We start from the raw sequence: 23,188 nt of genomic DNA on the forward strand, positions 1-23,188 counted from the left end.
GAACCTCCAGCCAAGCAAAGGAGCTGCTCAGGTAGACACAATGGACAGTTGGAGACATTCTTCAGAGCTTCTATACAAGTTTTCCAAAGAATGTTGCTGCTCCAGTGCTTCAAAGAGTGGTGTTTCACTTGTGCTAACCGACTTTGTGAATCACCTCTTTTACAGTAAATTTTATTAAATTTCAAAGAAAGAATAAAAGCTACCAAAAAAAACCTACAAAAAAACCCTTAAAAAGTGCAAAAACACAAGAGAAGAAAAAGATTCTTCGGTAGAAATGGTGGACTGAATGGTTGTGCCCGTTGTTTTGGCGGGTGGAGCGGACAGTGCGGTGGCTTTTTTTGGGCTCAAGGCAGGCTTTCCTGAAGCCCAGAAACGTTCTCCAGATCAAGAAGAATACTTGGAATTATCCCATTTGTCTCCAGAATGGTGGCTTGCAGCCAGGAGATCGCAAACAGGGTTTCGCAGTCGATGGTAAGAGCACCTGGGAAGCGGGGACGTCACCATTTCCAAGCCGTGCTGTAGCCTTTAAAGGGACACTAAGACCAGCCACCCCATTTCTAAATCACCAATTTGTTTTTTTTTTAAGTATATGTACCCCAATAGAAGCCTTCTACAGTGAGGAGAACCTGGTTCTCTTGGTGCTTAACATTATATTTTGGGATTACTTTTTAATTTTTTTTTTAAGTTTTGGATTTTGTTTTCCTTCCAAAGGAAATTTCAAAGATTGAGTAAATAATTGTCTTCCTGTTATTATTTTTGTATTAAATTTGAGGATACTAGCATTTTCCTACATGTTGAATCGGCTGATTTAAACCTTCAGCTTTCTGTCTTCAATTTCCCTTGAGAACAGTCTGCTGTTCATTCTCACTTTGTGTAAACAACTTTTGAACTTTCCCATATCTTTGACTTTCACTGATTAAGTTCCTAGGGGGCGCCATAATCTACTGCGTGAGACATGGAGGATTTCAGTCAGACTTTTTCTGACCACCAGGACTTCAAACAAATATCCTCTGACTTTTATCAAACCGTTATGCAAGATATTCAGGACATTGTGGAAAATATGAGAGCTAAAATGTGCCATCAGGCTGGGGATGTGGTGGATGACACTGAGGAATCTAAGAGTGATAGAAAGGTTTCTTTTAAGACTGAGATTGGGTTTTCTGTCAAGATGCTGGATGAAGATTGGATAATGGAGTTGGAGAAATCTAGGGGAGAGAGTGATCTGCAAGCCATAAGTAGGGTTGATCTCCTGGTGGAATGCCATGAAAAGTACCTGGAATTTTGGAAGGGGGCAGCTGGGCTATTTGATTTTCTTAAGAAGAAAGCTCTGTGCATATCTTGGGAATATGTAACTGCTCTGGTTTATTTTGAAGTTGGATAAGGATTGAAGACTTCAGCAAAGGATCGTTACCTTGTCGTGGTGCTGGAGCTTGAGCACCTCAATGATGCCATGAGCTAAACCGTGAAGGGCCACCCAAGACGGGAAGGTCATGACAGAGAGGTCAGACTAAATGCGATCCCTGGGGAAGGTAATGGCAACCCACCCCAGTATTCTTGCCATGAAAACTAAATGGATCAGTACAACCAGAGATATGTCGGTATACCATCGGAAGATGAGACCCCCAGGTCGGAAGATGGTCAAAATGCTACTGGGGAGGAAGAGAGGATGAGTTCAACTAGCCCCAGACGTGATGACGCAGCTAGCTCAAGGCTGAAAGGATGGCTAGCGGCCGACGGTGCTGGTGGTGAACGGCGAATCCGATGTTCTAAGGATCAACACACCACTGGAACCTGGAATGTAAGATCTATGACCCAGGGCAAATTGGATGTGGTTATTGGTGAGATGTCAAGATTAAAGATAGACGTTTTGGGTGTCAGTGAATTGAAATGGACTGGAATGGGCCACTTCACATCAAATGACCACCAGATCTACTACTGTGGACAAGAGGACCACAGAACAAATGGAGTAGCCTTCATAATTAATAGTAAAGTGGCTAAAGCAGTGCTTGGATACAATCCAAAAAACGATAGAATGATCTCAATTCGAATTGAGGGCAAGCCATCTAACATCACAGTGATCCAAATATACGCTCCAACCACAGATGCTGAAGAAGCTGAAGTAGAGCAGTTCTATGAGGATCTGCAGCACCTACTGGATAACAGGCCTAAAAGAGATGTTATTTTCATCACAGGAGACTCGAATGCTAAGGTGGGCAGTCAAATGACACCTGGAATTACAGGTAAGCATGGCCTGGGAGAACAAAACGAAGCAGGACATAGGCTGATAGAATTTTGCCAAGACAACTCACTCTGCATAACAAACACTCTCTTCCAACAAGCTAAAAGACGGCTTTATAGACGGACTTCACCAGATGGACAACACCAAAATCAGATTGACTACATCCTGTGCAGCCAAAGGTGGTGGACATCTATACAGTCGGTAAAAACAAGACCTGGAGCTGACTGTAGTTCAGATCACGAACTTCTTCTTGCACAATTTAGGATCAGACTAAAGAGATTAGGGAAGACCCACAGATCAGCTAGATATGAGCTCACTAATATTGCTAAGGAATATGCAGTGGAGGTGAAGAATAGATTTAAGGGACTGGACTTAGTAGATAGGGTCCCAGAAGAACTATGGACAGAAGTTCGCAACATTGTTCAGGAGGCGGCAACAAAATACATCCCAAAGAAAGAGAAAACCAAGAAGGCAAAATGGCTGTCTGCTGAGACACTAGAAGTAGCCCAAGAAAAAAGGAAAGCAAAAGGCAACAGTGATAGGGGGAGATATGCCCAATTAAATGCAAAATTCCAGAGGTTAGCCAGAAGAGATAAGGAATTATTTTTAAACAAGCAATGCGCGGAAGTGGAAGAAGACAATAGAATAGGAAGGACAAGAGACCTCTTCCAGAAAATTAGAACCATTGGAGGTAAATTCCAGGCAACAATGGGTATGATCAAAAACAAAGATGGCAAGGACCTAACAGAAGAAGAAGAGATCAAGAAACGGTGGCAAGAATATACAGAAGACCTGTATAGGAAGGATAACAATATTGTGGATAGCTTTGACGGTGTGGTCAGTGAGCTAGAGCCAGACATCCTGAAGGGTGAGGTTGAATGGGCCTTAAGAAGCATTGCTAATAACAAGGCAGCAGGAGACGACGGCATCCCAGCTGAACTGTTCAAAATCTTGCGAGATGATGCTGTCAAGGTAATGCATGCTATATGCCAGCAAATTTGGAAAACACAAGAATGGCCATCAGACTGGAAAAAATCAACTTATATCCCCATACCAAAAAAGGGAAACACTCAAGAATGTTCAAACTATCAAACAGTGGCACTCATTTCACATGCCAGGAAGGTAATGCTCAAGATCCTGCAAGGTAGACTTCAGCAATTCATGGAGTGAGAATTGCCAGATGTACAAGCTGGGTTTAGAAAAGGCAGAGGAACTAGAGACCAAATTGCCAATATCCGCTGGATAATGGAAAAAGCTAGGGAGTTTCAGAAAAACATCTATTTCTGTTTTGTTGACTATTCTAAAGCCTTTGACTGTGTGGACCATAACAAATTGTGGCAAGTTCTTAGTGGTATGGGGATACCAAGTCATCTTGTCTGCCTCCTGAAGAATCTGTATAACGACCAAGTAGCAACAGTAAGAACAGACCAGAGAACAACGGACTGGTTTAAGATTGGGAAAGGAGTACGGCAGGGCTGTATACACTCACCCTACCTATTCAACTTGTACGCAGAACACATCATGCGACATGCTGGGCTTGAGGAATCCAAGGCTGGAGTTAAAATTGCTGGAAGAAACATTAACAATCTCAGATATGCAGATGATACCACTTTGATGGCTGAAAGCGAAGAGGAACTGAGGAGCCTTATGATGAAGGTGAAAGAAGAAAGTGCAAAAGCTGGCTTGCAGCTAAACCTCAAAAAAACCAAGATTATGGCAACCAGCTTGATTGATAACTGGCAAATAGAGGGAGAAAATGTAGAAGCAGTGAAAGACTTTGTATTCCTAGGTGCAAAGATTACTGCAGATGCTGACTGCAGTCAGGAAATCAGAAGACGCTTAATCCTTGGGAGAAGAGCAATGACAAATCTCAATCAAATAGTTAAGAGCAGAGACATCACACTGACAACAAAGGTCCGCATAGTTAAAGCAATGGTGTTCCCCGTAGTAACATATGGCTGCGAGAGCTGGACCATAAGGAAGGGTGAGAGAAGGAAGATCGATGCTTTGGAACTGTGGTGTTGGAGGAAAATTCTGAGAGTGCCTTGGACTGCAAAAAGATCAAACCAGTCCATCCTCCAGGAAATAAAGCCAGACTGCTCACTTGAGGGAATGATATTAAAGGCAAAACTGAAATACTTTGGCCACATAATGAGAAGACAGGACACCCTGGAGAAGGTGCTGATGCTAGGGAGAGTGGAGGGCAAAAGGAAGAGGGGCCGACCAAGGGCAAGGTGGATGGATGATATTCTAGAGGTGACGGACTTGTCCCTGCAGGAGCTGGGGGTATTGACGACCGACAGGAAGCTCTGGCGTGGGCTGGTCCATGAAGTCATGAAGAGTCGGAAGCGACTAAACGAATAAACAACAACAAAAAAAAGGATTGAAGAATGTTTGTTTGGTTTGCTTGAAGGACTTGACTGATGTTATTTGCCTTTAAAGATTTGGATTTGCTCTTTTGGATTGGCCTTTTTTGTGTTTATTAAGATTTTGTGTTTATTAAGATTGGGATTATTAAAATTGTTATACCATTAAGTATAATAGCTGACAACCTATGTGCCTTTCAATTTGATTTTTATTATAGCAGACAGAAATGTATAGAATAGTGGAAGGAAGTGAATAATTAAATATGCTTTATTTTTTGGAGGGGAGAAAGATGTTTAAGAGGTTTATATGATTTTTTTTCTTTATTTTAATATAAGGGGGAGGAGTAACTGTACTTAGTGATTTTTATTATGTGTTAAAGGGGAATGATTTATAGAAATAATGTGGTGTTTTGGTTTAATATAGAATAAGAGATTGATTATGGAAATTTTGTATATCCTTGCTGTTAAAAGTCGGAATCTACATCTCCTGTAAATTTAAATTTTTTTTCTTCTCTTGTGAATCACCTCTTTTAAATGCTTTGCACAACCCTCATTTTAATATTACTTAATTTAGTTCTGGTTTTAGTTCTGGTTTTGCAGAATTAAAAGGGGATGCTTTAGTCTTTTCCTGCCTTTATCCTGAGTGTTTGTCTTTTTTTGTTGCTGGGGGTTTGACATATCCAGCAGGCAGCCCTCTGTCCCAGAAAAGTTGACTTGCCTAGGTAACTGTTTCTTAAAACATTTCAATCTCTATCATCCATCCATCCATCCATCCATTGTCTGTCCATCCATCCATCCATCCATCCATCTTTCTAGATTTTGTAGGAAGAAGGCCCCTGAGGCTGTGAAAATCCTGCTGCCAGAAGAGACCTCTGCAGCGGTAAGTATTCTGGGCACATGTTATTTCCCTTTTTTTACTACCACACTGTAATAAAATATTGTATGGAGCTCCACAGTCACATTTTTTATGGAAGCCTAGATCATTCTAGACCATGTAGCTGAAATTTGAAGGCAAAATAATGTGCAAAAGTCTCTAAGAGCTTAATGCACTTAAATCACACCTTAACTTCCAGATTAATGAATTAATGATTTTGTTAAAATCATTGGACAGATAAAATACAAAGTTGTTCTTAAAATCACAGTACCCTTCAGTCAGTCGTGTTAAGGCAGATGTATCGTTTCCCATTCATCTGTATTTTTGCAAGTAGAAAATAAAATGGTTCAGTTGTCATAATTCAAATGGCCAATTTCTACAGACACATTTTTAACAACAGTTGGAGAAGCCAAAACCAGTCCTCATTTATCATCTCTACTGGTACTCTAGGATGATCTTCCCCAACTTGTTTCCACCCAAATATGCCAAGGCCTGGAAGACTGAGGGTGGCCTTCTTGGCATATCAGGTAGGGGCAGGCAGTCTAGGCCATTACCAGCTCCAATAGCTGGAGAGAGAGAGACTAAAACCAATTTTTCAGTCTTCTGCCCATTATAATTTTCCATTTGATTCAATGTGTTTGCTATAGTTTGTCCTGATTCAGTAAATTGCTCTGTCCCCCTTCACTACACAAATGGGAGCTTTCAGCAGGCCTCCAGAATTAACAAAATGTCAATGTTATTCTCATGCCCAAGGTTTTGAACTGTGCAGCAAGTATTGCAGTGGGACTAGCTACTGAGAAGGCTTGCAGTTGGCTCTCTACAAATATTGCAGGTATTCCGTTTGGGTTCTGTTTAGTATGAACCATCAGTAATCAGGGTTAATGTGGTTATTTAGGGTGGACTGAGATGCTTAAGTCATTGCTGCCATATTGTGCATTTTCATTTATTTATAAAAGTATGTCTGGGTCATATTGTTGTATAACAACCATATAAAAATAATTAAAAGTCGACAAAGTAGAAATGTCTTGATTGCCTGTCTATAAACCAACAGTAGGTGGGACTAGTACAACCTTGTCTCACGTTACTACTCATTGTCCCTGTTTTGAGAATAAGAATACAGCCAGTTCCCTCTTGTTCCTAGTTCACTGTTTGTGGGAACTACTGAGCCCAGGCCAGTTCAGGGTGCTAGTTATCATCCATGAAAAGTTTGGAATAAAAATAACTGAAGTACCATATCCTCCAACACAAACCTGTTCATCCATTATTGTTGCTCAGGGTTTCCGTGGGATATTTGGCTATAATAAAGGGCAAGATTTTTTTCAGTTCCAGGAATTCTCTTAGGGAAGTTCCACTGGTTTCATTTTTACTGGTTTGAGTATTTTATCAATTTGTCAAAGATATCCAAGTTATCTTCCTTTTCAGCTTATGTTAAGGAAGCTGTAGATTCCAGAATTGATGTTTGAATGCAGAGGTGGATAGTTGTGGATAGAATAGCTGTTGTTTGTCTCTTACAGCCTTGATCAAGAGAGAAGTAAAAACTACCTTCAGTCGTATGCTGAAAGTTCAGATACTTCCCCAATCCAGTACCAGTGAAATTATACTGAGGAAGAAGGAATGTCCTCCAGGTTGCCACCATCAAACAGCATTCCCGTCCCAGACAATCAGTGAAATCAAGGTCTGTGTCTGCCATTTTCTGCCCTTTATTAGCAATTAGTGCAAAATAAAGTCACTGTCCATTGTGGATTTTACTGTATAGAACAATTCACCTCTCCAGAATTTCTATAGGTAGGAGTATTTTTTGTTTGGGATAGCAGTGGGCTAAGGAATGGGATGAGGCCTGTGGTTGTTCTTGTCCATTGTGAAAGGTTGTGTTTTCAATATGTTTTGGAGATCCCAGAATATTTATATGCATTCTGAGTCACAAATGCTTCTGTTATTCTAGGATCTGCTCTGCATTGCTTTAGGCCCAAGAGAAGAAAGTGAAGAAATCCACTTTGCCGACCTGGAAAGCTTGTTGGGAAGGGTGAGCCAAACACTTCAGTGCAGAAAGGTAGCTTCATTTTCTATTCAGCTTAAATTGGCTTGTTGTTTCTGATTTGGTGCTTAGGTTTCTTTTTCTCTTAGCAAAACCCCTTGTAGGGTTACTCCTTAGAAAATATTTTGTAAACAAAAGTACAAAATATTTATATAGGTGTGGAAGTAAACTGTAGAATTCATTACTACAAGATACAGTGACATCACTAGCTTTGTGGTATTAAAAGAGAATTATTTCATGGAAGTCAGGTTTATCAAGAGCTATTAGTTTTGAAGGTTACCTTCAGTTGGGGCTAGCATGCCTCCTAATACCAGCTTCAGGGGAACAACAGCAGGAGAGAAGACATTGATAAACTGGAGCAAGTCCAGAGAAGGCCTACCAAGATGGTGAAAGGACTGGAAAAACTAAGTCCTGTGAGGAACAGTTAAAAGACCTAGGTGTGTTTAACTTGCAGAAGAGAAGGTTGAGAGGGGACATGATAATATTCTTCAAATATCTGAAGAGCTGTCACATTGTACAGGGTTTGGACTTATTCTCACTTGCTCCAGAGGGTAAAACGAGAACAAATGAAATCAAACTTCAAGGATGTAGATATAGATTAGACATTAGGAAGAATTTCTGACAGTACAAATCAGTAGGATAGGTTACTGCATGGAGTGGTTTCTTCCCCTTTACTGGAGGTTTTCAAACAGGCTGGATTGTCATCTATCGAGGATGATGTACTGTAGTGAATCCTGCAGCGCACGGTGGGTTGGACTTGATAACCTCCTAGGTCTTTTCAACTCTATGATTCTGTGATCTACCTGTGTTTGTGAGCACTCCCAGGCTTCTGGTTGCCACTGAGAAAAAATGCTGGACTAAAATGGTCCTTAGCCTGATCCAGCAGGGCCATTCTTAGGTTCTCATGAAATGTACACTTCATTTCTAAAATACATGCAAATATTCACCAGGAAATTATCTGAAAGCAGGCCCCATTTGCATGTATTCTAAAGCACAGTCACAATTTATATATTTGTGCATGTATTAATTGCTACAGTACCTGATTATTCAGAAACACAAATACTCCATAAAGATTTCATTTTTCTGTGTTTCAGTTCATCTGCCCAGCATCAGAACAACAGCTGGCTAAGTGCACCATAGAGCTGGCATCGCTCCTAGGTTAGAATTCTAACATTTTCCTGTTTATGAGCATTCCTCTTCCTTTTCTTAATATTTCATTCTTGAGCCATATATAACCTGAATGAATTATACTGTACCTGGCTTCAGAATTGATTGTGTATACTAGTAATAACTACAAAAAGCAAAAGTGATTAGATTACCAAAAGTTCCAAAACCTTAATAACATAAACCTTTTGAGTTGGCTTAATAAAAGTGACAAAAATGTACAAGATTTTGAAATCATCTTAAATGTTCTGCTTTCATTAAAAATGGTTTTGATTATGGTGATGGTAATAGCCTGTCTTGCATTAGTATTGGACTGGGCTGCTTTAAAATTGCTGATTTATTTCAAAATAGGTTGAATCCCAGCACTGCCTATTTTTCTGTTTAAAGAATGTTCAGTTGCTAATTTTATGTGAATCCTGAGGCGGCTTCCTATCTGTTGTGGAGTCTCTAGAAGCCTTGCCTTATAAAGTGGGTGGCAGGAGCTGAGGCCATTAAGATCCTGCCATTTCTATGACTGGAAAGGAGCCTCACAGGTAAGGCCAGCGCTTCCATTTTACTTGCTTATAGTTTCAGATCGTGTTCCAATCCAGGAGCTGAACTTTCTGTCTCCCAAGATGCCAGAACAGCAGCAATCGAAATACCACCTCATCTCCAGTCTCCTGAAATTGCTGCTCTCCATCTGGAAAGACGATTTTCAGGCACCCGTACCATTACAGCTGATGTTCAGTCAGAAAAACACCAATTACCTTGCAGGCAGCAAAGATCGTGAGGTGAGGCTGTTCAAAACTTTTTTAGAGACACTTTTCAAATCTCATTGTTCTTGCTTTGCGCAGATAAGGTAGGGGATAAGGCAGTCTTCAGCTATAAGGCAGTCTTCAGCTAATCCACAAGCATCGATACGGGAAAATAGAAAGCCCCTCAGAGGATATTTCTGTGAACTGTTGGATGTCGGTGAAAAGCATTTGGTAACATGACAGATACAGTAACATTTTCTTAGCTACTTAAATCCATTCTTCGGTAATTAGAAAAAGATTCTCCCAGCCACCCCCCAATAAGGTATAAGGTCTGTTTTTCTTAGTAGGTATTTTCCCTGTTTCCACTTTTTGACTTGGAGCAAATGAGACATTAAAAAGGCACTGCCATAGACGAAGAGCAAGTCGTCCTACTGGCATCAAAGGAAAAAAATGCGTTTTCCACCTTAGTTCCCTTGGGCTAAGTCAATGATCAGAAAAGAAGAGGCACCATTTCAGTTTCAGGGTAAGACTGTTGACTCCAAAGCAGTGTCTCTCAGCCTTGGCGAGTTTAAGATGTCTTGACTTCAACTTATATGCCGGCTGGGGAATTCTGGGAGTTGAAGTCCACACATCTTAAACTCGCCAAGGCTGAGAAACACTGCTCTAAAGAATGCCATTTCTTTCCTCTCCTCACTTTTGTTTTCTTGGTTTATTTTCTCATCTGATGATTTCTGGGGAACTTCAAAGGTTGCACGTAGTCGAGTTCCCTCACAGAATAGAATCGTTGAATTAATATATAGTTATCTACAAAACGCTGTTAAAAATGCAAACTTACAAGTTCTAAAAAGATCTTTGAAAGTGTTTCATTTTGTAAGAGTCAGGAATAGACTGAGTATATTAAAGGAATCAGAAAGCAAGATAGACCATGAATGTAAGGGAAACTCCAGCTTTTAATGAAAACATAGAAGGAAGAAGTGTGTCAGCCCCATCTAATGGAGACATGTTTGAATTTGAAATTTCTCAGTTTCTGATGCATTTATATACGTAACCATTCTGCTGTCTGTTACTCTGCTATCTCACGTATTTCCAAGTAATATTTCTCAGTAATATTTCCAAGCTGATTTTCAGTGATTTTCAATATTCCAATTATTTCCACTAATTTCCACATAATAAAAGTACCTGAAGGCTAAGTTCTCTAATGGTCAGATATAACATATTTGATTAACTGGAGATGAATTAGCCAGAACTCATTAAAAAGAAAAGCATTTGAGGTGGTATGAACGTCCTGCATGTAGTGATTTCCTCTGTAATGGCTCCTGCATTCCTGCCAGCAGTTACATTGTCAGATGTTACACAGATTTTTTCCAAAAGCTGAGCTGTGATTTAGGAGTGCAAAGGAGAAGCAGCACTGAATTGCCACTGAATGTGGTCATAGGCAAGGCAAGGAGACTTTTCTCACTGAAATCTGGAGGACACCCCAGTTGTGGTTGGTGAAAGGCAGAATGATCCCAGGAGAAAAATGTAAGAACTAAATGAATAAGAAGGTAACACACACACAGACAGACAAGGCTGTGCCAGAGGAAGAAAGCCAGCTTCTCTCTTTTTCTATCAGGTAACAAGGGAAGCATTCAGAATCCTTAAGAGGCAGAATGCTTATATAGAGAAAGTAATGGATCGTCAGATTCGTAGACGGGTCATCCTCCTGGTTTTTTCCTCTTCTAGCCATCAGTAATTCATAGTTCCTTTCCCTGGAACATGTAATTGTACTGGAGCTTTTAGCTTGGGGAGAAAAACTTGCAACTTTTGTGCTTTGTTAAACCAGGCTTTTTCTGTCCCTCCTCACTGTGGTCATAAATGGGAGGGAATCTGCACTCCCGATTCAATAAGGAGTTTGTTCTTTTCTCAAACATGGGTCTTATGCTTTGTGGATTCAGATAATTGCTTTCCTAATGTATCCATGATGAACAATTGTATGTCTCAGAGCACTACTCAATACAGTTTTTAGGTTTACATGTTAAGTATTGTTTGTAGGCCTCTGATTTTTGTTTTATTGCAGTGGGGCTTGTTTTTATTCATGCTTCATGGCCTTGTTGAGCACGAACTGATGACAAGTACACAGATAGAGCACTGTTTGCATGACCTCCAGAAGCACACATGGCCTTTGGTAGGTTTAATTTATGAATTATGCACAACATGTTGATTTGGGGTCTTTTCCCTGTATTTGCAATACTATTTTTAAAAGCTGATTTCTGTGTTCTGGGCAAACAGATATTTATATTCTGGAGTACACTGTTGAAAATTAAATGTTTAAATATTCTTCACTGCCTCAGAATAGTGCTCCAAATAGGCTTAAGTTCATGCTGTCTTCCTTTTTGCAAAGTCAGCCCTCCTAAGGATGATGAAGCAAGAGGTATGACAGCTTGAATGAAAATGGAGGAAGTCGCAGATGAATCATGCTGAAGCCCATTTGCTCTAAGTGACCAGTGTGAAATGGAAAAGTAGTATAGCTTTTTAAAACTATTTAGTAAGTTTATGTTGTATCAGGCTTGTGTATCAGGATTTTCATCATTTTTGGGTCACTGGAGATTTTCTGAACTAATCCTAGAGAGGCATTTGTGACAATTGGAGTTTGAGGCCCTGGGATCAATACTGCTTCCTTGTAGGAGGGGTATGTCTGTCCTGCCTTAAAGGTGGCAGTGATAAGACTATTAATAAAGAAGTGTTTATTTGATGCAGAAGTAGTGGGAAATGATTGGCTGACCACACACATACCATTTCTAATCAAGAAGATGGTGGCTTTGCAACTCCAGAAGTGGATAATATTGATTATCTGGGCTCACTTCAATTGGTAGTAAGAAACCAAGTTCTGGAAATGGACATTCTGGATAGAATTGCATTCTTTTTGAAAGAAGAAGTTTGCAGTTGGGAGTGTTCCTTGATCTCCAGCTGCGTGTGAATTCCCAGGTGAAAGCGGTGGCAAGAAACACATTTGCGGAGTTATAACTAATGTACCAGTTGTGAAGATTCCTGAGCTGGCTAGATCTGGCAACTGATGGCTGTGTCTTGGCTACATCCAAGTTGGCTGCTGCAATGTGTTCTGTGAGGAGCAGCCCTTTACAGATGTCTAAAAGTTTCAAAACGTGGCAGCTAAAACAATTAGTCCTTCGTGGAATTATCTATAGTTATTGCCAATGGTTTTCCAACCTCATTTTAAATCATTAGTTTTGACAACTTAAGTCTTAGGCTGTCCTTCAGATTATTAGGCCATAGTTCAGGATGCACCTTGTCTGGACATTAAGATTAGCAAGAGAAGCCTGTTAGACACTTTTGCTTTCTGAAGGCTGTGGGACACCGAGAAAACCATTTTCTGTGTTGCTCCAACATATGGAATGTACACTTAGAATTCTTATAGGCTCTGCCCCCGCTTTCCAGTTTTCAGGAAAGATGCCAAGATCTTCCTCTTCAGTTTAATAATGGTGTTAAGTACTTATGTTTTATTTCTTATTGTTAGTGGCCTTAAACGTAGAAATAAAGAACCAAGATAACCAAAATATAGGTTATACATTTTAAAAATAATTATTGAGACTAGTATTTTTTCCTACACAGTTACTGGGTTTATGAACTAAAATATCACTGCTGGGAGATTGTTTAAAATTTGAAACTGGCAAACTGAGAAATATTCCCCTCCCTGTTTAGAAATAACTTGTCATTATCGTTACTTAGCTACAGTATTTGTGTTACCATTTCAAGCTGATAATAGGTAAGCGGCATTGTGTAGCTCTTTCAGAGTGATGATTCAGACAAATACCCTGAAAGACATAAAATCGTAATGTGCTGTATAAAGAAATGGCAATCAGCTACTTCTGGAGGTAGGCTAGAAGTGCCAAAGAAAATGGAAGATCTGTGGAATCCTATTATTGTTGCACTCCAGGTGTATAAGAAATAAAAGTAGTAATAGTAAAACAGCAAAGTCAATAACTGGCATATTTATGGTTGGTTCAGGCTTGTTGAACCACTTGTATAGCAACTGATGGGTAAAAAGATATCCCTACTAAGATATTGCTAACAGCTCTCTGCTTTTTCTTTGTAGGACTTTTCCAAGGAACTAGAAGCTGTGTTAAGAATATTCATTTCCAAAACTCACACTACAGAACCAAAGACTATAGCTTGTGATTTAGGATCGCAGCCAAGAGAAACAGTAGCAGCCCAAAGTTAGCAGACTCACCATGTTTAAAAATTGTTGGGATTGCTTACAAATGCCCTGGCAAAATTGCACTCAGAATTAGTATGGATCTTGCCCTCAAACATGATGTCCACATTTCTACAATGTACTGTACAGAATTTTAGGAGTTCTGTTCAAGCACCTTAATTAGAATTGCAGGAATAAAACTGCTTCTGTATAGAAATGTGTGGCTTCCAGGTTCCAGAATCTTCATAGATCTGTGAAACACAACCGGAGGGACCAGTTTCTAACATGAAGGGAATTTTCACGGTGCATTGACATGTGAACCTTAATGTAAACCTGGTATTTAATCTGGTATTATTTAACATGCTCATCCTTGATTTTTCAGTTGAACTATGTCTTGAAACATAATCATTGCCGTCAGAGCACTAGTATTAGCTTGGATTTTTTTTTAAAGGGTGCCTGTTCTTGCCACATTTTGTATTTGTGATTTTCTAAGAGACAGAAAAATTTACTTTTATGGGGAATATTGTTTTGAATGATGCCACCATTTAATTATAAACTGAAATGTATGCCATTTAAAAGTATTTATATAGAAGACAGCTCTATAATCTTGTTTATGAAAAAGGCTGAGAGAAGGACTGCCAAAACTTTGATATGAGACTGAATTTCCTATGAACTTCATCCCTCCATTCTTTTTCCTTGCAATATAGTAATATAGTTTTCTTCTGGAAACTTGTTTGTTTTCTTATTAAAAATAATGTGTGAAATTGGTGCATGCCACACATTGTCTTTTTCTGTCTTCCTTTGAGGTGATCCCAAACAAATTTCACTGGAGACTTCTAGATGAGTTGCTGGGCTATTCATAATTCCGATCTAAGGAATCTCTATTATGAAAACTGTGTGGAAAACTTAAGGCCTAAGCTATTCACTCTGACAATGTAAAATAGTAAAATTTATTTTGTGGGAGAGGAGGGTAGAGAAAAGAATTCAGCAAGAAAGATGACACTTTTAGCCATTTTCAATATATATAAAAATTATTTATTGTGAAGATATGAAAATAGCAATCTTGGTTAAAAGCAGGTATGGGCTAAAGATATGTTTCAACAAAGTGGTATATTTTCTCACATTCAATAAAAGGTTTTGTCCCACTTTAAGACTATTCTTCCTATTCCAGGCATTCACAGGTACCATAGTGTTATAAGTGCAAAAATTATTATATAAATAGTATTTTAATGTAACAATTATTTCTAAAAAGCATACATTAATTGAATAACTGTAAAAATAATAATTAGCTTCAGCATATAAAACCATTTAAAATAAGTATATATAAATAACTTAATTTGTAAACACAGAAATAAACAGTTGTATGCAATTATAAAAATAAACATCTGATGTTCTGTACAATAAGACATTATCCTTTGACAAGCACATCCACGTTATGAGAAGAGTCCATCTTAGATGCACCTGCTAAAATTGCTTGATTCATTAATAGGGGGTGCTATGTTTAAAAACAAAAAGGAGACAATAAACACAGTAAGTAGCCAGTGATTCTTGGAATGAGTTCCTAGAATCAGATCTGCTTCCCATCTTAACTCATGTGATTTCTAGTACTGTACTGAAACTCCTCTCGCCCTCCCCTTCAAATAACCCGAAGAGCAACAAAGCTGGTGTTTCAGATGGTATTTCTGTAGTTGTATCAACTGCTTGGCATTGATCAACGTTTATTTTGTCAGCCAATGTCTATGCTTTATTTGGATCATCTGATGCTTATGGGTGAGCTACAAACACAACGCCAAGGTGATCTCCACTTAACAAAGCCAAGTCAGTGCACACTGAAATGTACCTTCACTTGTGCTGCCCACAGTCCCCAGCTAACTCGGATCAGTGAATTAGTTTTAGACTTTCTTGTTAAAAAAATAAGCAAGCTGTTCCGTTTAAAGGTCAAAGGCACTTTCCACATGTTTGTGGGGTAAGGGAAGGTTCCCTTTACCTAGTCCAGCAGAAATAAGAGATGGAAAACACCATGTCTGTGTGCAGCTTCTGAAATCCTGTTATTTCTTATACGCTACCATAATTACTAAGCTTAGTTGCCTTCCAACAATATCTGGGAAGAGTGAGATATTTTGCAGCCTGCCTTTCCCTCTCATACTCTCAGTTCCGTTTTAAGGAACAATACCCACTCAGTAATCTTTACTGCATAAAATGCTGCAGTTATGTTGGGGGCAGTAAATAGTTTTAGTAACAGGCTGGACGTAAAACCTTAAGCTCTCAAGGTGGGATAAGTCACCCTCAAATTGAGTCTGACTCCTGGGGACCACACAGGCATAGCCATACATTTTTCTTGACAACAGTAGAGAGATGTGCTCTTGTCTTCTTCCAGGATTAGCAGGTTTCTAATTACTAAAAGCAGGCTGGCAGAAAATGGTGCAATAGGTAGCACTAATACAAGGTTATATAACTTGATTTGTATTCTTAGAAATAACCTGAATCAAATAGTATGCACATTCACATGAATAAAACCTACTTTTGAACACTAACTGCTATAGCAACAGTGAGGGATGAGAATGTTAGTTCTATGCTTGTTCACTATGAACCTAATTATATGAATGGTGGTTTGCAGTTTGCTTTATACAAATTTGTTACAAAAAAAAATCACATTGAAGAGCGTAAGTATAAAAAAGTAATTTTATAAAGCAGCTCATGGAGAATGCAAATAGACATGACAGGAACAGTTGAGATTGAGAGGTTTGATTTTCAACCTGATAATGTCATGGGGTGAAGCCATGCTGGATTTGTCTGCTTTAAGCTTATTTTCATTGTCATTGATCCTGCTGCTCTTCCAACAAAAGACGAGTTGAAAAGATACTTGCTGAATGAGATGCTGTGACAGAAATCCCTATCCAGCATTCAGAGAGTAGTTGTAGCTATGTAGGAAACTTGCTCTTGTGTTAGTGCTGTTAATGGTTTTCAGCATGTAGACTTACAGTGGAGTGATTCTGTAGTAGTGAAAAAGTAGATCCTGTAACAGAACATTGTCTCTCTTCCTGAGTTGCATTTCTGACTGAGAGAAAGCAATAACCATCTCACATCTTCACAAGTTAGCAACCCTTGAGAGTTAGTTGCTTCTCCAGCCAGTAATATTGTAAAGAGTTATTACTATGGATCCTTCATTGGTCAGGCGCTCTGCAAAGAGCCTTATAGGAGCTTAGCTTAGCTTAGCTTCCAAGGTGAAGTGCTCCTTAAAATAAAAAAAGTTCTTTTTGTGTTTCACTGCACCAGGAGCCCTCTGTAATCATCTGACTGAAGGAAAAATTCAACGTAAAACCACCAATGCATTCAAGTAAATGTTTACAAGGAAAAATTCTTGACCACTGCATCTGTAAAGGCTGCCTTTTCTCTAAATAACCAAACAAGAAATCTCATTCAAGATTTTTTTCTAATTGAATGAGGACAATCTTTGCAATGCAGAATAACCATTTGTGATTTTGTGTAGTCTGCTGAGTATTTCTTCCCGCCACCAGTTTTGGAGAACAAATGGAAAACAAGTTCTGATGTTGCTGGTATTTACATTTTGTTACTGAAACAGATCAGTTTGTTTAAAGTATTTGTTATACCATCTAAGCAGTGAGAAAGTGGGAAAGCTGAGCAATTACCAAAGGTTGTCGCTTTGCAATAGAACTCAGAAGTCTTGCAGGAATGGCTGGGGCACCTAGGTCAACCTGCAGTAATTCAAAAGAAAACAATCTTAAGCCAATATTTAGCAGCGCTATCCAATGCCAAGTGTTTCTGAAAAAAACAACTCAAAATGAATTTTCCTCTTGGGCCAGACAGAGGGATCTAACTTACCCAGACTGCTAACGCAGCCTGCAGAAATCAGCTAAAGCCCCATTCTCACTTTGTATGGGAAATAGGATTCCCAACACACAAGGAACAAATGGCTGCTTGACTATCAAAGAAAGGTTTATGTTGTGTTCAACCACATGATTAAAATGTGAACCCAGCCAGTGTGGTTTAACGTGTTGTGGCAGACCTAAGTGAATTAGTTCAGTAACCCATGGCGTTGTGTGAACATAAGTAGGCATAGGGTTTTAATCAACCCTGCCCCCCAAAACCTCCGCCAAATGAAAATTAATATTTAACTTTTAATTGGAAATGCATGTTCACATGCATAAAAGTATCTAAATAGCTAGAGAGAAGCAGGAAACGTATCAAAAGAAAATGAAAGCATTTGCTTAATTATTTTCTCCTTTAACCAATACTTCTATGTTATATTTTCACCAGCTCCTTAAAAGCTTTTTTCATCTTATTTATCAGAACATTACTTTGCCCCAGTATCATCAATGCTCTTGTTCAGTAAATAAAATTCTTAACTACCCAGTTTCCTTTTTATTCACTCTGAGTAGGTCTGTCCTGTGGACATCCATAACTAATATATGGGTGATTGAAGAAGACGTGATTTTGGGCATGGGGTCAGCAGTGAAAGGCAAATCCTCATTAATCATGTTCAAAGGCAGAATCTCTTTGCCTTGCCTACAACATAGATTATCTTTTAAATTCTGTATGCTCATGAAGCAAATGCTGCTAACTAGGCAAGAGAGTATGGCAAGAGTCCACAGGACCACAAAGCTTTTTCTTTACATAAGCAAAGTTAGCATCTTTTTTAGGAATTAAGTTCTGAAGACATTCAAAGCTGTCATGATAGTCATTTGCACATCTTAGTTACAATCTTTCAGCTGAGGTTTAATGTTGTATCTTTGTGCTTGCTATGTACACAGGAGTAGTATTAGATATCTAACATATCCCCAGTCTGCCTTCGATGGAAGTAGTGGCTAGCCTCATCTTGCAGTGAATGTGGGGCATCTTTGCTATGAAAAGACACAAAAAGCAAGGAACCAGGGACACTCTTAGAAATCAATGTAAAAACATAAAATAAATGCCCTGCAGATTTATGTCCAGATGTCTTATTAAAAACCTGGAAATAGAATAAGCCAGACCAAGTCTGCTCTGGAAAAATGGCAGTAAAATGGGTTGGATTTATACCAATCCACACATCACTAATCATTATATATATACACATTCAGAGGAAGGACACACACACCCCTGGATACCAGTTGTTTTTGAATAATACCATTCCCATTTTTAGCTTTCCTGCAATCAGTCCTGGAGCGGATCCACCTGTGTTATTCTTAGGCTCCTGTTGGTAGAACAGGGCCTGGCACCCTATCAGTACCATGCTGGATGGAGTTCACTGCCATGTTCGTTCCCAATAATAGTTTTGGGGCCTTGACTTAGCACCACAGAATGACCATTAAGAGGGCAGGCATTTCAGCTATTTCCTGGCACCTTCCTCAGCACCAAATCTTTACTTAAAAAATAAAACTAGATTTGCCTCCCCAGGTGACACTTATTTTGTGGTTCTTGAGCAAGAAGGCACTAATGAAAAACTTTGTGGATCAGTATAAATAACGCCTTTGCTATAAGGTCCACTAATCAAGGATCTTATATAAAATCCTGTCATAATTCCTTGCACAATTTACTGCTGTTATATACATTTTCAGTTGCTTTAAGTTGTCACTATGTTGGAAAGCAATCTTCCACATATAATATATTTTATAGTTACCTTTTGTCTAGATCTGCACAGATACTTACCTGTACCATATATATGACTTTAGTGATGTCTTTTCCATTCATGGTATCAGGTTCTAATATCCATGCACTGGGCAAAATCTCTCCTCGTACCATTTCTTTACATGGGCGAGGCATTGACTCTTCATAGATAGACTGAAGAGCTAAGATGTACATATTTTCCTAGGTGAAAGGAATCATGAGAATTACATGACAAAAATCCAGTAACACTTTTGGTGTTCTCCTCCCATTGACTGGTTTTCCAGCCATTATCAAATTATTTTCAACATAGGGACAGGCTGCTAGACTTTTCTGATATCATAAAAATATAGGGCCTAGTTACTTGAGGGACTGCTCGTCTCCCATAGTATCTGCCTGGCTGATCCGATCTGGCAGGGTTGGCACACTCCGGGTTCCTTCAATTAAATAATGCCATCTGTAGAGACTCCAGGAAATGTGCCTTCTCTATTGCAGTGCCTGCTTTCTGGAATGAGGCTTCTCCCAGGATCTGGGTGACTCCCAGACCTTACCGGTACTTTGGGCATTGAAGACCTCACTGTCTGCCTAGGCCTTTGGCAAGGGTGACTGAAGCCCCTTCTGAGTAGTGTGTATCGGTTTCTCATTGCCTGGTTTTGCCATCATTATGCTCCTTTGTCTTTATTGCTATATTGTTATTTTTCTGTTTTTAATTTGTGAACTGCTCAGAGTCTCTGGTAGTGTCAGCCCTTTGAGGTAGTCTAGACGAGAAGCACCAACCATGAGTACTAACAGTACCTTTTTTGTAAGATTACAGTAACAGAATCTTGCAAGTCTGAAAGTACATCTCCCCTCCCTTACTTCTACTCTCCCGAAAACGAAGGAGAGTCCCTTCTGAGATGTTTTCTCCTTTGCACTCCCCTTCAGACTCAGATTTCATTTATCAGACTGTTGTCTAGGCTGTGGCTCTTCCTCCTGTCTCCCAAGGTCATTCCCATATACCATTACAGGGAGTCAGGTGGTATATAAACATTATTATTACTATTACTATTAATTAAATGTATACAATTTATGGAAAAGTGTTCGATCATTTTTAAAAAATTTAAATAATTGAAAGTAAATCAATTTATCCCCAATTATTTAAATGTAGGGACGAAGACTGAAAACCTCATAGCTCCAGTAACTGTTAGCTGGCCTTGTTAAATTAGTTTCTTTCTATATAAGTGGTGACTAAAAATACATTGTGAACAGTGATCTACGTACCTCTTTGGCTTCTACACAGATGCAGCAGAAATCTCTTGGTTGCTTTTGGTAACAAAGGGAAACATCACTCACCACATATACTGTAATTAAATCAAAAAAGAAAAGTTGAGCTATTTAGTCAAATGGGGAAAGCAGCACACCAATCAGAGGACTGAAATTGATGTTTCCACGCCCAACATTTTTTACCCCCAATCTCCTTCCTGTTGCTTGTCCTCATAATGCAGCTAGAAGGTAACAGTAAATTATGTTTACTGTTAATGATAAAATGTTAAACTGCTTTTGTTTGTATTAACACATCTCAAAGCAGGGTACAATTAATGGTAATCAACAATAAATTAAACATAATCTTAAAAATTCAATGCAAACTTCTAAAAATAGTATATCTAAAATCATAAATAGTTTAAAAATCAGGACAAGGTGAAATAAGGCCAGAAAGAATAGCAATATCTATTAAACAAATGGGAAAGAGGCAGAACCTAAGCTGATACCACAAGCTCAAAATGCTTGGCGCCAACTTTATTTAGACAAGGCAGGGATTCCACAGTTGGGGTTCTTGTATTGAGAATGCCATTTCTGGAGCCTTTGAATAGCTGATTGCTGGCAAGCGCAGCAGGCTCAAGAGGGTGTCACCTCTAAGCCTTGACTGACAGGCAGGGATTGGCCTTGCTTTAGATCAAACTGGGCTCCATGAAATCCTGGGGTTCCGCAAGAACTGGATGGGGTTCTGTGAGAGATTAAGGGAAAAATTCACTCTAATATAGCTAATTTTCTATCACTAGAGCTTTGCCTTTTGATCTGGGTTCCAGGATTTTTTTTTTTAACTAACAGTTTCCAGATCTTGAAAAAAGTTAAAAAGCCTCGCTTCAGATATCCTGTTCCTAAACATTTTACAGTTTTATAAGGTAGCCACTTTAACATACCTCCTCCAGTCTGTAAGGTGACATAGAAGTATGCCAGCATGATTTCCTCTATCCCACCTGCTGATCTACATCCAACCTTAATAATGAAATCAGCAGGTGGTGCTGTTCTTACAGCTTTAATGCAGGACAAGTTAAGGCCAGATACAGGTAATCCTCGCTTACTGACTGCCTTGTTTAGCAACCGTTTGAAGTTACAATGGGTGAAAAAAAATTTTTTATGGCTGTTGCGGCATCCTGTGGTCACATGATCACCATTCAGGTGCTTTGCAACTGGTGTGCATTTACAGCCATTGCAGCGTCCCAAAGTCATGTGATTGCCATTTGTGCGCTTCAGAGCTGGCTTCCAACAAGCAGAATTAATGGAGAACCCGGAAGTGAAATCACAAGTTGTGGTCACATGATGTCTTGCTTAACTACTGCGGTGCTTAGCAATGGAGTTGCAAGTCCCAATTGTGATTGGTAAGCGAGGACTACCTGTATTGGCAACTACTGCTCCTCCCATAGTCATGTCTACTCTGTCCTTCCAGGCAGGAACATTTCACTAATCACTTTCTTTCCGATCACTAATCACTGGTGGAGTGATGGGAGTCTGTGAATCAGAGACTTCCTCCTGCAACAGAAGCTATTACAAGTCTGCTGACAATTTAATCATCATATGGAAAAAATAAAATAAAATGCCCTGCAGTATCTTTCCAGTTTCCCAAGTGACAGCCACCAGTGCAAATGTTTTTTAAAGAGAGATTTTTCTTAAAGAAACAAAAAACAGGTATAATTTTTTTTTCCACTGCTCCCCCACGAGAACAGTGAACATGTGTTAATAAGCAACTTTGGTAAGCCTCATTTTGTACTTTGGAAAGCACCAACCAAGCATCTGGCCAGTCTAATAGCACAAGGGAAGCGCCAGAGCAGAGGAGGCACGTCTGCAGCTGAAAGCAGCCAGGAGGAGCAAGTGGATCTCAATCCCTGACCAGGTCATCCCAAGAGGCATTGCTGAAGCACCAGAAATCACACATCGCCTCCAGTTAAACAGCCTTAGCTATCAGAGGGGATGGGAGGAAGGTGGTGCCATAAACTTTAAAGACTGGTTAGTGAGGCATCTTTCAGCTGCTGCTCTGAGGGGGACAAGTAGATGACTCCTGCGTTGTAACAGGCGGTTGGAATATGCTCAGTAGCAAATGGGCAGCCAGAGTTGCTCCTTCAGGACAGGCAGATTGCATTGTGGGAGGCTACCACCTCAGCAATTTAGCCATGGTATCCTGCATTAGCAGAAGCTTCTGGGCCAAACTCAGGCTAATTCCAGATACAGTGTACAGTAATAATCCAATGTTGAGATTACAAATACATGGATAATTGTGTGACCAAGTTATTCCTTTAAGGAACAGCTATAGATGAAAAAAAATCACTCCTGGAGACCACTTGCATTAATGTTGACCAAAAAAAAAAAAAAATCAAAATGTCCACTAGAAGTCTAAAACAAACAAAACATCATACCCATATACCATCTAAAACAAATAACAGTTCAAAAAGCATTACCTCACAAACCTCAGGAAGACAAACATGCTCTTCATTGTTCTCTTAAACCTGGTAACATGGGAACCAATCAAACTTTCCTCTGAATAAATTCCATAATTAGGTTTCACTACCAAGGTCTACTTCAGCAAAGGATCATTACCTTGTCGTGGTGCTGGAGCTTGAGCACCTCAATGATGCCATGAGCTAAACCATGAAGGGCCACCCAAGACGGGAAAGTCATGACAGAGAGGTCAGACTAAATGCGATCCCTGGGGAAGGTAATGGCAACCCACC

General features: G+C 39.4%; 2 protein-coding genes across 2 annotated transcripts in view; one reads left to right on the top strand and one right to left on the bottom strand.

Moving 5' to 3' along the window:
• The window catches only part of CDAN1 (codanin 1), a 45,528-nt gene extending 31,148 nt beyond the window's left edge, over window positions 1–14,380 (top strand). Inside the window, exons 21-28 of the mRNA XM_063289880.1 lie at window positions 5,422–5,485; window positions 6,233–6,311; window positions 6,994–7,154; window positions 7,422–7,529; window positions 8,609–8,672; window positions 9,246–9,448; window positions 11,469–11,576; window positions 13,503–14,380. Coding sequence (XP_063145950.1) covers window positions 5,422–5,485; window positions 6,233–6,311; window positions 6,994–7,154; window positions 7,422–7,529; window positions 8,609–8,672; window positions 9,246–9,448; window positions 11,469–11,576; window positions 13,503–13,628 — 913 coding nt within the window. The 3' untranslated portion in view covers window positions 13,629–14,380. The remainder of the gene's footprint in view (window positions 1–5,421; window positions 5,486–6,232; window positions 6,312–6,993; window positions 7,155–7,421; window positions 7,530–8,608; window positions 8,673–9,245; window positions 9,449–11,468; window positions 11,577–13,502) is intronic.
• Window positions 14,381–14,624: 244 nt separating this feature from the next.
• Window positions 14,625–23,188, bottom strand: part of STARD9 (StAR related lipid transfer domain containing 9) — a 113,682-nt gene continuing 105,118 nt past the window's right edge. The window contains exons 33-35 of the mRNA XM_063318298.1: window positions 20,463–20,542; window positions 19,248–19,406; window positions 14,625–17,317 (exon numbers count right to left, since the gene is read on the bottom strand). Of these exons, the coding sequence (XP_063174368.1) occupies window positions 17,216–17,317; window positions 19,248–19,406; window positions 20,463–20,542 (341 nt within the window). The 3' untranslated portion in view covers window positions 14,625–17,215. The remainder of the gene's footprint in view (window positions 17,318–19,247; window positions 19,407–20,462; window positions 20,543–23,188) is intronic.

This window comes from Candoia aspera, chromosome 1, assembly GCF_035149785.1.
Source record: "Candoia aspera isolate rCanAsp1 chromosome 1, rCanAsp1.hap2, whole genome shotgun sequence".
Taxonomy (NCBI): Eukaryota; Metazoa; Chordata; class Lepidosauria; order Squamata; family Boidae; genus Candoia; species Candoia aspera.